Below are 14,022 nucleotides of genomic sequence, written 5' to 3'. Positions count from 1 at the left end.
CACTTCTAACCAACAGACATTTATTTTCAGAATATATGTCTAATTTAAGGGAAGAGTCTCTGTCTGGAAAAATAGCACAGACAAAATCAGATCCAACTGTGCTTCTCATCAAAAATTTTAGTCAAGTTGGGCCGGAGCGGTAGCACAGCAGGCAGGGCATTTGCCTTTCCCGCAGCTGACCTGGGTTCGATCCCTGGCACCGCCAGGAGTAATTCCTGAGTGTAGAGCCACAAATAACCCCTGAGCATCACTGGGTGTGGCCCAAAAAGCAATAAATAGGTAAATAAATTAATTCAAAAAATTTTAGTCAAGTAACTAGTTGCCACCAGTTCAAAGACTATCTAGATTTTATAAATACACACAAACACGAACTGCATTCCTTCATTCCAAATTATAAATAATTATAGTTTCATATGTATACCAAATATTGTTAGTAGTAAAGAGTTTATTTTCTTGCTTCTATTTTCTGAAATTTCTATTTGTTTACTTTAAATTTTGTAACAGAATTAAGGGCATTATTACATAAGCAGAAAGCCCAGATTTAATAAGTGCCAGTATTACTCAGCAAATACTATCATAGTACTTACACAATCTGTAGATGCAACATTTGAAATTATTCACAATATTCAATGGCATTAATCAGTATTAAGTAAAGTTACCTGCAATCCAATCTCCATACATCCCTGTCCCACAGCCTTAGCGAATTTTTCTTTAAAGATGTATCCAATATCCTTCACTCGTTTCAGGATATTTTCCTTTGGATTAACTGTGCAGTTCTTTAAGAAGGAAAAGCAAAAATAAATTTTTAGGTTGCTACTTAATCAGAATTAACATTTTCTGTTCTGTAATATCTGACTTAAATTTTTCAACTGTTTACACTGTAGAAAAACTTCCACAATTACTAAGAACACACAATTACTGAAAGTATGTGAAATACAGAATTCAGTTTTTAGATGTTAGGGAGCAAAAGAAACACTATGCTATAAAAAAAATATGATGACCTACATTTTCTCTTGCTCAGTTGGATAGAAACGAACTCATTAAAATTTCTCTTCAACTATAACCAAAGACTGACCTTATTTTTATAATCTTTATAGATCACATACAGAGCCAGATAGTACAGTGGGTAAGGTGCTTGCCTTGCACATAGCTGAACCCATGTTTGATCCCAGGCACTGAGTAAAGTCCCCAAAGCCCAGTCAGGAGTTGTCCCTGGTGCAGAGTCAAGGGTTAACCCTGATGGAGGCCTGGTGTAGCCCCCAAAAATTATACATTAAAAATTCTAAAATTACAATAATGTTTGAGCTGGGGCGATAGCACAGTGGGTAGGGCGTTTGCCTTGCATGTGGCTGACCCGGGTTCGATTCCTCTGCCCCTCTCGGAGAGCCTGGCAAGCTACTGAGAGTATCTCACCCGCACTGCAAAGCCTGGCAAGCTCCCCATGACGTATGCCAAAAACAGTAACAACAAGTCTCACAATTTGTTGTGAAATGTTACTGATGCCTGCTCAAGCAAATCAATGAACAATAGGAGGATCGTGCTACAGTGGTACAATAATTTTTGAAATGTACATTTTAAAAACTCATTCCATATAAACAATTCTCCCTTTAAAGAAAACATATGTCTCAAAAATATAGTAACAAAGCATTTCTTGTTATAAAATCATAGTTGTCAAAACATCCAGTAAAATGTTCATAACTGAGATGAGTAATACTAGAGCAGGTAGGGCATATGCTTTGCACACAGCCAATCAAGGTTCAATCTCCATCATTCATGGTCCCCTAAGCCTGCCAGAAGTGATCCCTGAGCACAGAAGCGGGTGTTGCCAAAATAAATAAAAAGAAAATATCCATAACTTTTGAAACTTATACACACAAAGAAAGATGATACTATTTGTTATTAAAAAAAAAACTTACATTAAACTGAGCTCAGGAATTTTATTTCAGTACCACACATGGTGATGCTTAGAATTTACTCCTGACTCCGTAATAATGGTTCACTCCCTGCAGGATTTGAGGTATCGTATGGGTTGCTGAGGAACCCAGGTCAGTCCCATGGAAGGCAACGTAACTTACCCACTTAACTATCCCTCTAAATCCTCCAGAGAATATATTGGAAGCAAAATGTTCTTCTCATCTAATGGACTTCAAAATAAAACTAAATTGCTAAATACTACACATATTAGAGGAAATATTTTGAATATATGAGAAAAATTATTGCAGTTTTTCCTGGGGTGCTCTGTTCCTCTCAGAGAGCCCAACAAGCTACCGAGAGTATCCCACCCGCACAGCAGAGTCTGGCAAGCTACCCGTAGTGTATTCAATATGTCAAAAACAGTGACAGTAACAGGCGTCATTCCCCTGACCCTGAAAGAGCCCCCAATACACCATTGGGCTACTCTAGCACGTGACAGGGACAAATGGAGACATTACTGGCACCTGCTCCAGCAAATTGATGAACAACAGGATGACAAGTGATACAAGTGATATGAGAAAAAAAGATTATTGTTCTTTTAACTTGTATCAGTTTGCTTTCTAAAGGTTTTAAGTAACTGAGTAAGCTATACAGAAAATACACTTGTGCAACAGGTAACAAAAGCAACTTCCTTCAGGCAGATTAGAAAAACAAAATAAATCTTACCCAATACAATTATTAAATATAATGACACAAATTACTTTGCTACTTTCTGGAGGGGCTGGAGCGATAGCACAGCAGTAGGGCGTTTGCCTTACAAGCGGCCAACATGGCCGACCCAAGTTCGATTCCTCCGCCCCTCTCGGAGAGCCCGGCAAGCTACCGAGAGTATTCGATATGCCAGACACAGTAACAACAAAAGTCTCCAATGGAGACGTTACTGGGCCCGCTCGAGCAAATCGACGATCAACGGGAGGGCCTTTACCTTTACCTTACCTTACTTTCTGGAGAAATATAAGATAACAGAAATGACAAAACATAAGCAGATTATATGCTAACAGAAATATTAATCACAACCAAAAAGCACATAGCTACTAGGATATGTCAAGATGTATTATGTTTCCCAATCTTACACAATTTTCAATGCATGAATATTTCAATGGGTTCTAATTTTCACATGACTTTAAGTTAGGAGTGAACAAGTAAATTATATAAACACGAGTTTTCATTTTCTCTTCTTTTTCCCTTTTTTGAGGGATCCTTCAAATATCAAATGCAAAGTCTATAAGGAGTTGCAAATTGCAAAGTACACAGGATCAGGCAAGAACCATATATAAACTATAAAGTGGCCAGAGAGATAGTACAGTAGGTAAGGTGCTAGTCTTGCACACAGCTAACCCAGGTTTGGTCCCCCAGTACCATGTATGGTTCCTGAACATGGCTAGGAATGGTCCCTGAGCACAAAGCCAGAAGGAAGCCATGAGCACAGCCAGGCATGTCCCCCAAACCAAAATAAATATAAATAAATGAAAGTGGGCTGATTAAATTAAAAAGACAGTAGTTATCTGGCAAATATCAAATCCTGTTTCATATCACATTCAAATATCTTACAAGCAGCAGAGAGAAAAAAGGAACAATAGTTACTATTGACAGCAACAATGGGAACTGGGATATAGTAAAGTAATAACATCAAACTTCTAAGTAAAATCAATCTAGAATTAAGATCCTAAACTATCATAACAAAAGATAAAAATAAAGATATATTAAAACCAAAACAAATCTTATAAAGGCATCTTAAAGTATACTCACTAAAGAGAAAGTTGTATCTGAAGAAGAAAATAAACCCAAAAGAGCAAAATAATCATAAGAAAATCTACAACTAGCATTATCTACATGAAATAAGGTTACAATAGTATTAGTAAAAGATGATAGAGAACATGTAGAGAGTTGAGCATTTTAAAAACATTTAGCATTTATACTTATAATTTATAATTACTATCATATCATAACGTTTTATATATAGCTTACATTAAAATAGGAAATTAGATTTTCTGATGGTTGATCACTTGCTGAATTTAAGATCATCATTAGTTGTTGAATAGTATTCATAACAGTTCTAGAGAAAAAAACATGAAAACGTATAAAGCAATAAAGTAAAAAAATAAAATGCATTTGCTTCACAAGTTAAATATATATTCAAACATATCTCCCATTTATCTTGAAGTTTTTGGAAATAAAGACTTTGTGTAACCCTTAATGTACTATTGTTTACATGGATGTACTTTTTACTTATCTTTAAGAAAGTGTTTTGTAGTCCATTTGTAATTGAAACACTGTTAAAAACAGTGATGTTTTAGAAAATAATACAATTAACTATTAATTTTTTCAAATATATTTAATAAATCAAGTAAAGAATCAAAAAATCTTCTTTACAGAGATTTTCAAGAAGAAAACACATAATCTTAGAAGTTATCACTGTTACAAGATAAAATTTGGACAATCTTTTGAGACTCAATTTTAAAATTGTGTTTGTATATGACAAATTTAATGTTCAGATTTTAGAGAGTTATACATTGCTAATGCAGGTAATGTTTATCACTCAAAGAACTGTAAAATACCTATAGTTGAAAGAATCCTTAAATATTATTTAGTGAAACATTTAACCTGAATTGTAATGATTAAAGCTACGAGCGATCAAGTGAATCCAAAGGATTGCTTTTTTATGATACGTAACACCTTGAAGCATTAAACACTCTAAAGCATTCTTAAAACATACTGCAAACTCCCTTCCATCCTTCCTGGGTTTTTGGGGTTTCAAATCTGGGCTCCCAATTACATTTTATTCTCCTTAATTTTAGTACTTAAATGCTAGCATTCCTTAAGGTTCTATTTTTAGATATCCTTATTTTCAGGGGATGAGGTGGTTTAGGCCATACCCAACAGTGCTCAAGGCTGGCTTACTCCTGGCTTTGTGTTCAGGGTTCACTCTCGGTGGTGCTCCAGGATCACTCTTGGCATTTTGTGGGGAGGGGGAATGAAACACATATGCTGCGGCAGGTATCAAACCAGGCTAAGCCACATGCAAGGCAAACATCTTACCCCCTTCACTATCACTCTAGCCACAGCCACCCATTTTTGCCATTATATTCCCACTTCAGGCAACATCATTTGTTCATGGTTTTAATCCTCCCATATTGATTCCCAAATCTAAGTTTCCTGCATTTTATAAATTATCTTCTTCATAGTCATTAAATTCCTGAAAAATAATATTCTAAATATGAATCTAGCTATTGCCAAAATTATTTCTGTTTTTTCACTCCCAAAGCCTACTCGTGGGTCAGCCTTTATCATTTTTAAGCTGAGTTACTACAAGGCAGTTCAGAGACCCACCATATCCATGGGTAGTAGAGCTTCGGCATGTGCACTCTAAAAAAAATTTCCCTGGTGTATTCTAATTTTTACCACTGGTTAAAAAGCACCTTGAAATATTAGCAGGTCTATGTTTCACCACATCCTATGTTTCACCACATCCTTTTGTTAGTCTCTCCCCTCACAAACTACACCCACGTAAACTTTCAAAAATCTATTCTGATGTTTTCTTTCCTCTACTTAATACCTACCCATTTTTAGCCAACAGGATTCATCATGCACAAGCTAAAGTCCAAGCCTATAAATAAGGCATATGAGGTCCTTCCAAATCTATTACTCATCCTTCTATCTGGCTATTTCATCTTCTCTTTTATAGTCCATGGATAGAGACTGCAGTTCCCCAGTAATGCTGCTTTATAAAATCATTTGCACATATTGCTCCTAAGTCTCCTGTGACACAGAACTTTTCATATTCAAATGTTATGCCCTTTCTGTGATCTCACTAGCAATCAAAATTCTATTACTATTGTTTTTAAAATACATTGTATATAGTCATTTGAAAAATACTTATGACCTACTATGTATCTAGTGCCCTAGATCTTAAATGGTGGTACGAATTTAAGACTATTACAGGTATTGCTCAAAACCAAACACACAGATGAACTAAAACCATGATATATACTATGGAGGAATAAAACAGGTTGCTATCAAAGAGAAAATATGAATAATTGACAGAAATATTTTAAATAGAAATGTTTTTGATGAAATGTAACCGGTGGAAATCTAAAAAAAAAAATGTTTCACAAAATGGAAAAAGACTTGTAGGTACAATTTGGTTTTATAAGGAATCTGCATTCTATTTCACTTGCAGTAAGCAGCAATCTGATGGTTTAACAAATAAGATGAGTATGACCAAAAGCATGTTTTAAGAATTTGGGGGATTCCTGTGTATAGATCTTCTATGGAGAAAAAGGAACAATAATGATAACAGAAGCAGCAAGACAGAAGCAGCAGAATCATATAGTAAGCTATTACCAAAAAAAAAAAAAAAGGGAAGATATTTGAACAAAGGTAGAGAATAGAAATGGAAAACAGAAGATGGACTCAAATATCTTGGAGGTATATTCAACAATATTTATAACAGATTTTATAAAAGATTAAGATTAGATGCTATCAATATTTTTTAAAAATTTTTATTAGTGAAAAACCAAGAGGTACAGTTGTAGACTTACAAATTTTTGTGCTTGGGTTTCAATTATACAGTGATTAAGTACCCATCCCTCCACCAATTCCTATTTTCCACCACCACGGATCCCAGTATCCCTCCCCACCCCCCGCCCCCCCCATCCCACCCTACCTCTGTGGCAGGGCATTCCCTTTTGTTCTCTCTCTCCTTTTGGGTGCTGTGGTTTGCAAAAGAGGCATTGAGTAGCAATCGTGTTTGGTCTATAGTCTACTTTCAAGATGCTATCAATATTTGATAACAGATTCAATAATATTGGATAGCATTTTTAAAATGCTTCTATTCAGAAGGCTGAAAAGTTAGCTGAATGGGCTAAATGGTACTCTGCATACAGAGGCCCAAGTCACATCTCCTGTAGCATGGATGTGGTCCTCCAAGTACTGCAAGGAGCATGCAACATCTGAATACTGAGCAGGGAGTACCCCTTGAGCATAGTTGGCTATGATCACTGCTCCCTCTCCCGCACGCTCCTACACCACACAACCTCCAGAACTGTTTATAATCCTGTAGTTTTTAAGCAAAACAAAACAAACTCTGAGTTACAACAAAGCACTGAATAAACAGTTAGAATAAAAATCTAAAGTAAGAAAACTCATACCTAGGAGCCAGAGCTCCTAGTACAGCAGGTACGGTGCTTGTCTGCTTGCCTTGCACATGGTCAACCCAGATTCACTCCCCTGCATCCCATATGGTCTCCCACAAGCACCACCAAAAGTAATTTCTGAGTACAGAGCCAGGAGTAACTCCCACGCATTGCCAGGCATGGACCATATACCAAAAAAACAAAAAAATTAAAAAAGAAAATACATACCGAACTGGAGTTTGTGGAATAATCACATTCACATCTTCATCAGGATTATTTTTGCGTGGTGTTCTCTGCAATTCTAAACTAAATAATGATAAGCAAAGTCATTCAAACTAAAATGTTAGTCATTCAAACAGAAATCTTACACTCTGTGCTCTATGAATCAAAAAAATATATATTACCTTCTGTTCCCTCATGAAACATACAAATCAGTATGTGAGTAAATGAAAATAATAGGAAATAGATCATGCAAAGTTGCTTAGTGAAATTTTAGTTGGGTTTTTTTCTTGATTTTTTTTTTTTTGGCCACAATCAGCCATGTTCAGGACATAATTCTGGCTCTGCACTCAGGAATCTTTCCTGGTGAGCTCAGGGAACTACATGGGGTGCTGCGATCAAATCTGGGTAGGCCATTTGCAAGGCAAGACCCTGTCTATCGCTCTAGCTCCAAAATTTAATTTTTTTCCACTATTTTTTCTTTTTTCTTTTTTGACTTGGGGTTATATCCATTAGGGCTCAGGGCATATTCCTGACTCTGTGCTCAGGGATCACTTCTGGCAGGGCTAAGGGGACCATATCCGACATCAGGATCAAATTCAGGTCCCTTGCATGCCAGGAAAATGTCCTATCTGCTATACTCTCTCTAGACTCTCACCAATGCTTTTAAGATTCTTTTCACTATGTCTATAACAAACCAGTACTCTAGTCAGGAAGAGCTGTTGAGAAAGTCAAACTTAGCAATTTTCTCTAATAACTTAAATGTTTTCTCTAGAAAAATGTCAGATAAAATTACTAACCAAATTGGTTAGTTTGTTAAAAATTAAAGCTCAAAAGTTTTCAATCCTGTTTTCTAAAAGTTTTAACTCAAACAAAATTGAATACTTGGTATTTAACTTACAGATTATGTGTATTTTTTTTTCAGTTATATATTAAAAGAATTAGCTAAGTATGAGGCAAAAGGAGAGCACCTGTCTTACATTTGGGTTCCATCCCCAACACCTCAGGCAGGGGGGGAAAAAAAGCCTTCAAACAGGGTTCAAAGAGATAGATTTATCTCTTGTGGTCCCTCTCAGCATTGCTGGGTGCAGGCCTTAAGGCCTGAACTTTTGTCAAAGTGGTGCTTGCCCAGTTGACTGAGTTTCTCCAGGAGGGGATCCTGAGTCTCCTGAATACCCCTACCTCGCCACATCTCCTCCAAAAAAGAAATGAAAACAGACATCATTGCAAAAGCTTAAAAGTGACCTTATAATTGTTCAAAATTAGCACTTTAAACTATTTCTACATTTTAGACATCTACACGACAATTCAAAAGAGAAAAAAATTTTTAAGTTAACTGGCATTAACTTTGAAAACATGGACCAAGCAAATGCTAGAAGATTAAACATCAAAGAAGATTTAAAAAAAAAAGACAGACCACTACTTGCATAAATTATCTAAACAATTTTCTTTTGGTGCATACCTTGAAATTACATTCACCTGAAAGACAGTTGCCAGAGAACAATTCAAAATAAATCTGTTAATAAAGTATATGCTTAGATTGGTCAACTTCCTAAACTTATATAAAAGCATTTATATTTGCCACAAATAATTGAAATCACAGTTATATTTAAACCTACATATATAAAAATCAATCTATAGCAAAAGCATATCAACAAATAAAAATACAGCATGTACAACACCTGTCTGTAGGATCAGCTTGAAGTGTTTTATCATGATCCAGAAATAATCTTGCATCCAGATCTTTGTTTTTAAGGTAAATTTCTTCATATTGTTTAGAGAGACTTTCCACCTCAATAGAATAAAATACTAATTATCTTTTTCAAGTCAAAGTCATTACATCTCTCAGCAGATTAAAAAACTTACAGAATTTTTATTCAATTTTATACAATTTTTATACAATACACATTCTGTACAAACTTATAGAATTTTTATACAATACACATTTCCCTTTATAACATATATTAAGTTCATTAGCAATATAAATCTAAAAATATTTTTTTTCAATTTGAATTTTAAACCTATTTTATGCGTGCAATCCATAGTATTTTATGTACACTCACAAATATCACAAAACAGTATTGAGACAGAATCATAAACTAAAAATAATCATTATCTATAACCACTTACAATCAAGATCTTCCAAATTATCCTTTTTTCACTGTTTAGTACAGTTATTAATATATAACAAAATAAAATATTTTCAAACACTAAGATAAATTCTTCTGATTATATACTCTGCCTATCTTTTCTTTTTTTGGTTTCTGGCCATCACCTGCTATGCTCAGGGCTCATTCCTGACTCTGTTTTCAGGGATCACTCCTGGCAGGCTTGGAGGACCAACTACAGGTGGTGCCAGGATCAAATCTGTGTCTGCCACATGCAAGGCAAACACTCTACCAACTATGCTATTACTCCAGTCCCACTGTCTATCTTTTCTAAGCCCCTTGAGTTTACTAGGTGCCTTTCAGTCAAGTATGATGGATAAAATAATCAGATGAGTTAACCCAATAAAACTACTTAATTTATTTCAAATACTTAACTCTTTTAGAATTTCTATACTTCATTAATTCTTTTTAGAAATTCTGATTCATAATTTTCTAATCATAGTTTAAAAAGCAATACCCCAAAGAAGACTACTTATACTATAACTTTCTAATATATATGCAATATAATTTTTTATTTATTAAGATTGTATTTAGCACAGCAGGTGGGGCATTTGTCTTGCACGCAGCTGACCCGGGCTCAATTCCTCTGCCCCTCTTGGAGAACTTGGCAAGCTACCAAGAGTATCCCTCCCGCATGGGAGAGCCTGGCAAGCTCCCCGTGGCATATTCAATATGCCAAAAACAGAAACAACAAGTCTCACAATGGAGACACCACTGGTACACGCTCAAGCAAATTGATGAACAACGGGAGGACAGGACGGTACAGGATAGTATTTCATTTATTAAGATTATATATCTATAAAAGTTACAAAGATATTAACTTTCTACTAAGTTTTCTTTCAGATTACCTCTGGAAGTCCATTGGAAGCTACAATTCCAAGAGAATTCATAAACGGTATAAAATTTTTGAAATAAACATTTTTCACCTGAAAAAGATAAAGTGAAAACATGGCTATTAACATTTTTGAAAAACTAAATCTTTGACAACATTAACGTAACAATGAAAGTATCACTGGACATTTTAATCAATGACAATCTAGTATTGCATTTATTTTATAATGATTCAATTATTTAGTTCTAAATTAGGGAGGTATATTTTAGGACTTAAATTGGAAGTGGAGTGAAGAATTCACTGAAATGAGATTTTGGAGAGGGAACCCACTGAAACCAAATTCAATTTTCTACATTTAACAAACAATGAAGAAATAAATGGCTCAAAACAAAAAAGACTTTAAGCAACTTCACCAAAGTAATGTAACTAAGTGAATGTGTATGCTTTATACGCAGAGGGCCTGAGTTCAATTCCTCATGGGCTAAAGGTCCCTTAAGCACTGCTAAGAGCAACCCCTGAGCAGAGGGTAGGAAACAGTTTCTAAACCTTGCTGTGTGAACTCCAAAATAAAATACAACAAAAAAAACAAAACATAACAAAAAATAAAAAACAACCCATCATCTACTTGCCATCAAACCCAAGATTCATTTTATTTCTCTACCTGTTGTCTCTCAAAAACATAATTTTGGGCTATTTCACACAGGTCTTTTGAAACCTGTTCAGGAAATATGAAATCAATTTTTTAGCATATGCTTACAAAAACAGCCTGTTTATATTTCACATGCAAAAAAAATGGTGCCCAGGAATTCAAGTCAAATCAAAGTAAGATCTGCAATATCACTCTAAGGGCTGGTACCATGCATGTTTGAGGCCCTCAGTACAGCCCCACACCACATGCTCTCTCCCAGCACCTCAGTTGCAGCCAGCAAGGGTCCCAGCACCTTGAGCCCACATAGCATCATACTGCCAGTCCAAACACTGAACTGTCCAGTCCAACTGGTGGAGTATCACTAGGAGTAGCTTCCAGATCCCTCTGAATACTGCTTGGGAGGCTCTCCCAAAATTAAAATAAGAAAATATTTTTGTAGAATTACATAGGTTCTTTAAAAAGCATCCACTGATTAACATGAATTAACAAAATAAACAGGAGCTTTATTCCTAGCCATACAGCACTTGCAATGTGTTACTTTTTTTTTTTAAAACAATTTGTCTTAATTTATCATTTCTTGGAGGAATAAGAGGGAGGGGAAGCCTCCCAAGCAGTGCTCAGGGGGGTCATTCTCAGCAATACTCAGTCAAGAAATGGGGTGCTACTCAGACCCAGTAGTGCCTCCCGCATTACAGCTGGTAGTGCTCAAGGCTCACGTCTTGCCAGGGCATGAACGTGAGGTCATGTACTTGCCAAATACGCACTGCAGCGCTTTGCAATAGCTCAGCAATACTTATTTATCATTTCTTCATTTAATTTTTATTTCTAAATTTAAAATCTATATTTATTAAGGTGAAAGTTCCAATAGGCTACAAATAAGTTTAAAAATTGTAATACTATACTTTCTAATTAAATTTCATGTATCTAGAATATTTATATAAGGTATGTAACGTTAATAAAACTATCAGTACACTTAATCATTATTTAGCATAAACATAATTAACCATAATTAATAGTTATACATGCCCCAAAGCTATACAACCAAATGCCAACACTATCAAGTATTTTAGTTACTTTACAAATCATTACTATATCCTAAAATGGAAAAGATTTGCTTAAAATAAAAAGTAAAAATATTATCACTGACTTTAAAAATAAATTTTAAGGGACAGAAAGATAGTACAGCAGGTAGGGTGCCTGCCTTGCACACAGCCCACCAGGTTAGATCCCCAGCACTGCATATAGTCTCCCCAAGCACCACCAGGAGTAATCACTGAGCACCACAGGATGTGGCCCCATAAAAACAAAAACAAAAGTTTACAACTAACTCTGAAATTTGGAGCGTTAACAAGTAATTAAAATGTATTTCTATAAATAATCTCAACTCATTAACAGACCGGAGTGAAAAACATTATTTCAACTACATTCACCAGCTTATTAGCAAAAATAATCTGTGATTCTAGAAAAAGCAAACATAGACATGTTCAAAGATCTACAGGTCTAAAACTATAGCTATATACGTGTTTAAATTAACAAAAACCATAATACTAAAGCCTAGATATCTTAATATACTTTCTTGCCACTTCTTAAATTAGATTGTGAGATCATATTCTACTTCTCAAAGCTGACAAGAGAAATTTCAAATATGTAGTATTTCGTAAAAGTTTCCAAATAGTAGTGAATGGTGGATTGTGTAACTATCAATGAGAGAAGCAGCATAGTGAAAGTTAGCCCTGGAAGCAATGATACTAACAAAGTGTAGGCTGTTAGTAACTAGCTATTAGTCCCTAGAAGCTTGTTTACTAATTATCAGAAAAATGGAAACTAAATATATTATTTGTAAGATTCCTACAATTCTAATCCGGATTCTAAGAGCTTTTTAAGCCATTAATATCTGTTGTAATATAGATGGTAATTATAGAAAGCTAAACATACATTTAATGTTGGCATCATATATTAAACCAAAACACTAGGGTTTTCTTAAAGAATAATTTAAACATTTAGGGACATCAATAACCCAGAAAAAAATGAACAAACACTTTTACAAACTACTACTTTAATGATAAACATTTCATTGATTTTAGTATGAGGACAATATTCTCTTTAATATCAAAGTAAATGGCTACAAAAATTAAAAATTTTTTCTAACTATGTTGCTACTGCATGCTGGCACTAATTACAAAAAGCAAACTCAACATAAAATAATTAATACTATTAGGAGAACTTATATCTAAATCTAACTATTTAAAGAAAATCATGAAGTTATATTACCTCATCTATATTACATTCGTGTTCTTTACAGAGAACTTCAATAATTCTTGTATCATTTTCTAGTTGTTTGGCTATCCGTGCACTCCTGTTCTGACCTCGCCTTGGTGTTCGAGGAGAACCATTAATAGGTATTACAGCTGTTTCTGTAAAAATGGTAATTCAGATGAGAACAATTGTACATTTCATTGTATATAATAAAGAATTCAAATTCTAATTTGGAAGGTCAAAAATAATTTTGGAATATTCTTATACTAAACGGGCTGGAGCGATAGCATAGCTGGTAGGGTGTTTGCCTTCCACATGGCAGACCCAGGTTCGATTCCTCCGTCCCTCTCGGAGAGCCTGGCAAGCTACTGAGAGTATCCCACACGGCAGAGCCTGGCAAGCTCCCTGTGCCATATTAGATATGCCAGAAACAGTAACAAGTCTCACAATGGAGACATTACTGGTGCCCGCTAGAGCAAATCAATGAACAATAGGATGACAGTGCTACAGTGCTTTTACTAAACTTCATTAAAAGGCTAGCATTTCACCTATTTATTGAATGTCTATGTACTGATACTAGCTTTTTTTCCAACCCTTGTTTCTTCTGCCTTGAACTAGTCAAAAATAAAACTATAAAATACTTAAAATTTCCAGACAAAAAAAGGCAAGGGAAATAAAAAAAACTAAACACCTATTGTAAATGTTTATTAATCAATCTACAAAGGATTTTAAAAATGTCTTCTAATTTAAGAGTCTTGTTTTGTTCTGAAGACTAACACCTAGCAGCAT

At 35.0% G+C, this 14,022-nt stretch overlaps 1 protein-coding gene across 2 annotated transcripts in view; it reads right to left on the bottom strand.

The window, feature by feature from the left end:
* Positions 1–14,022, bottom strand: part of RB1 (RB transcriptional corepressor 1) — a 126,206-nt gene that overhangs the window by 68,880 nt on the left and 43,304 nt on the right. For both annotated transcript variants that reach the window (XM_056109713.1, XM_056109712.1), the window contains exons 8-13: positions 13,249–13,391; positions 10,345–10,422; positions 9,011–9,120; positions 7,338–7,415; positions 3,943–4,030; positions 660–776 (exon numbers count right to left, since the gene is read on the bottom strand). In XM_056109713.1, the coding sequence (XP_055965688.1) occupies positions 660–776; positions 3,943–4,030; positions 7,338–7,415; positions 9,011–9,120; positions 10,345–10,422; positions 13,249–13,391 (614 nt within the window). The remainder of the gene's footprint in view (positions 1–659; positions 777–3,942; positions 4,031–7,337; positions 7,416–9,010; positions 9,121–10,344; positions 10,423–13,248; positions 13,392–14,022) is intronic.

The sequence above is a fragment of the Sorex fumeus genome, unplaced genomic scaffold, assembly GCF_029834395.1.
Source record: "Sorex fumeus unplaced genomic scaffold, SorFum_2.1 ptg000008l, whole genome shotgun sequence".
Taxonomy (NCBI): domain Eukaryota; kingdom Metazoa; phylum Chordata; class Mammalia; order Eulipotyphla; family Soricidae; genus Sorex; species Sorex fumeus.
This window is presented reverse-complemented; position numbering and strand designations above follow the sequence as displayed.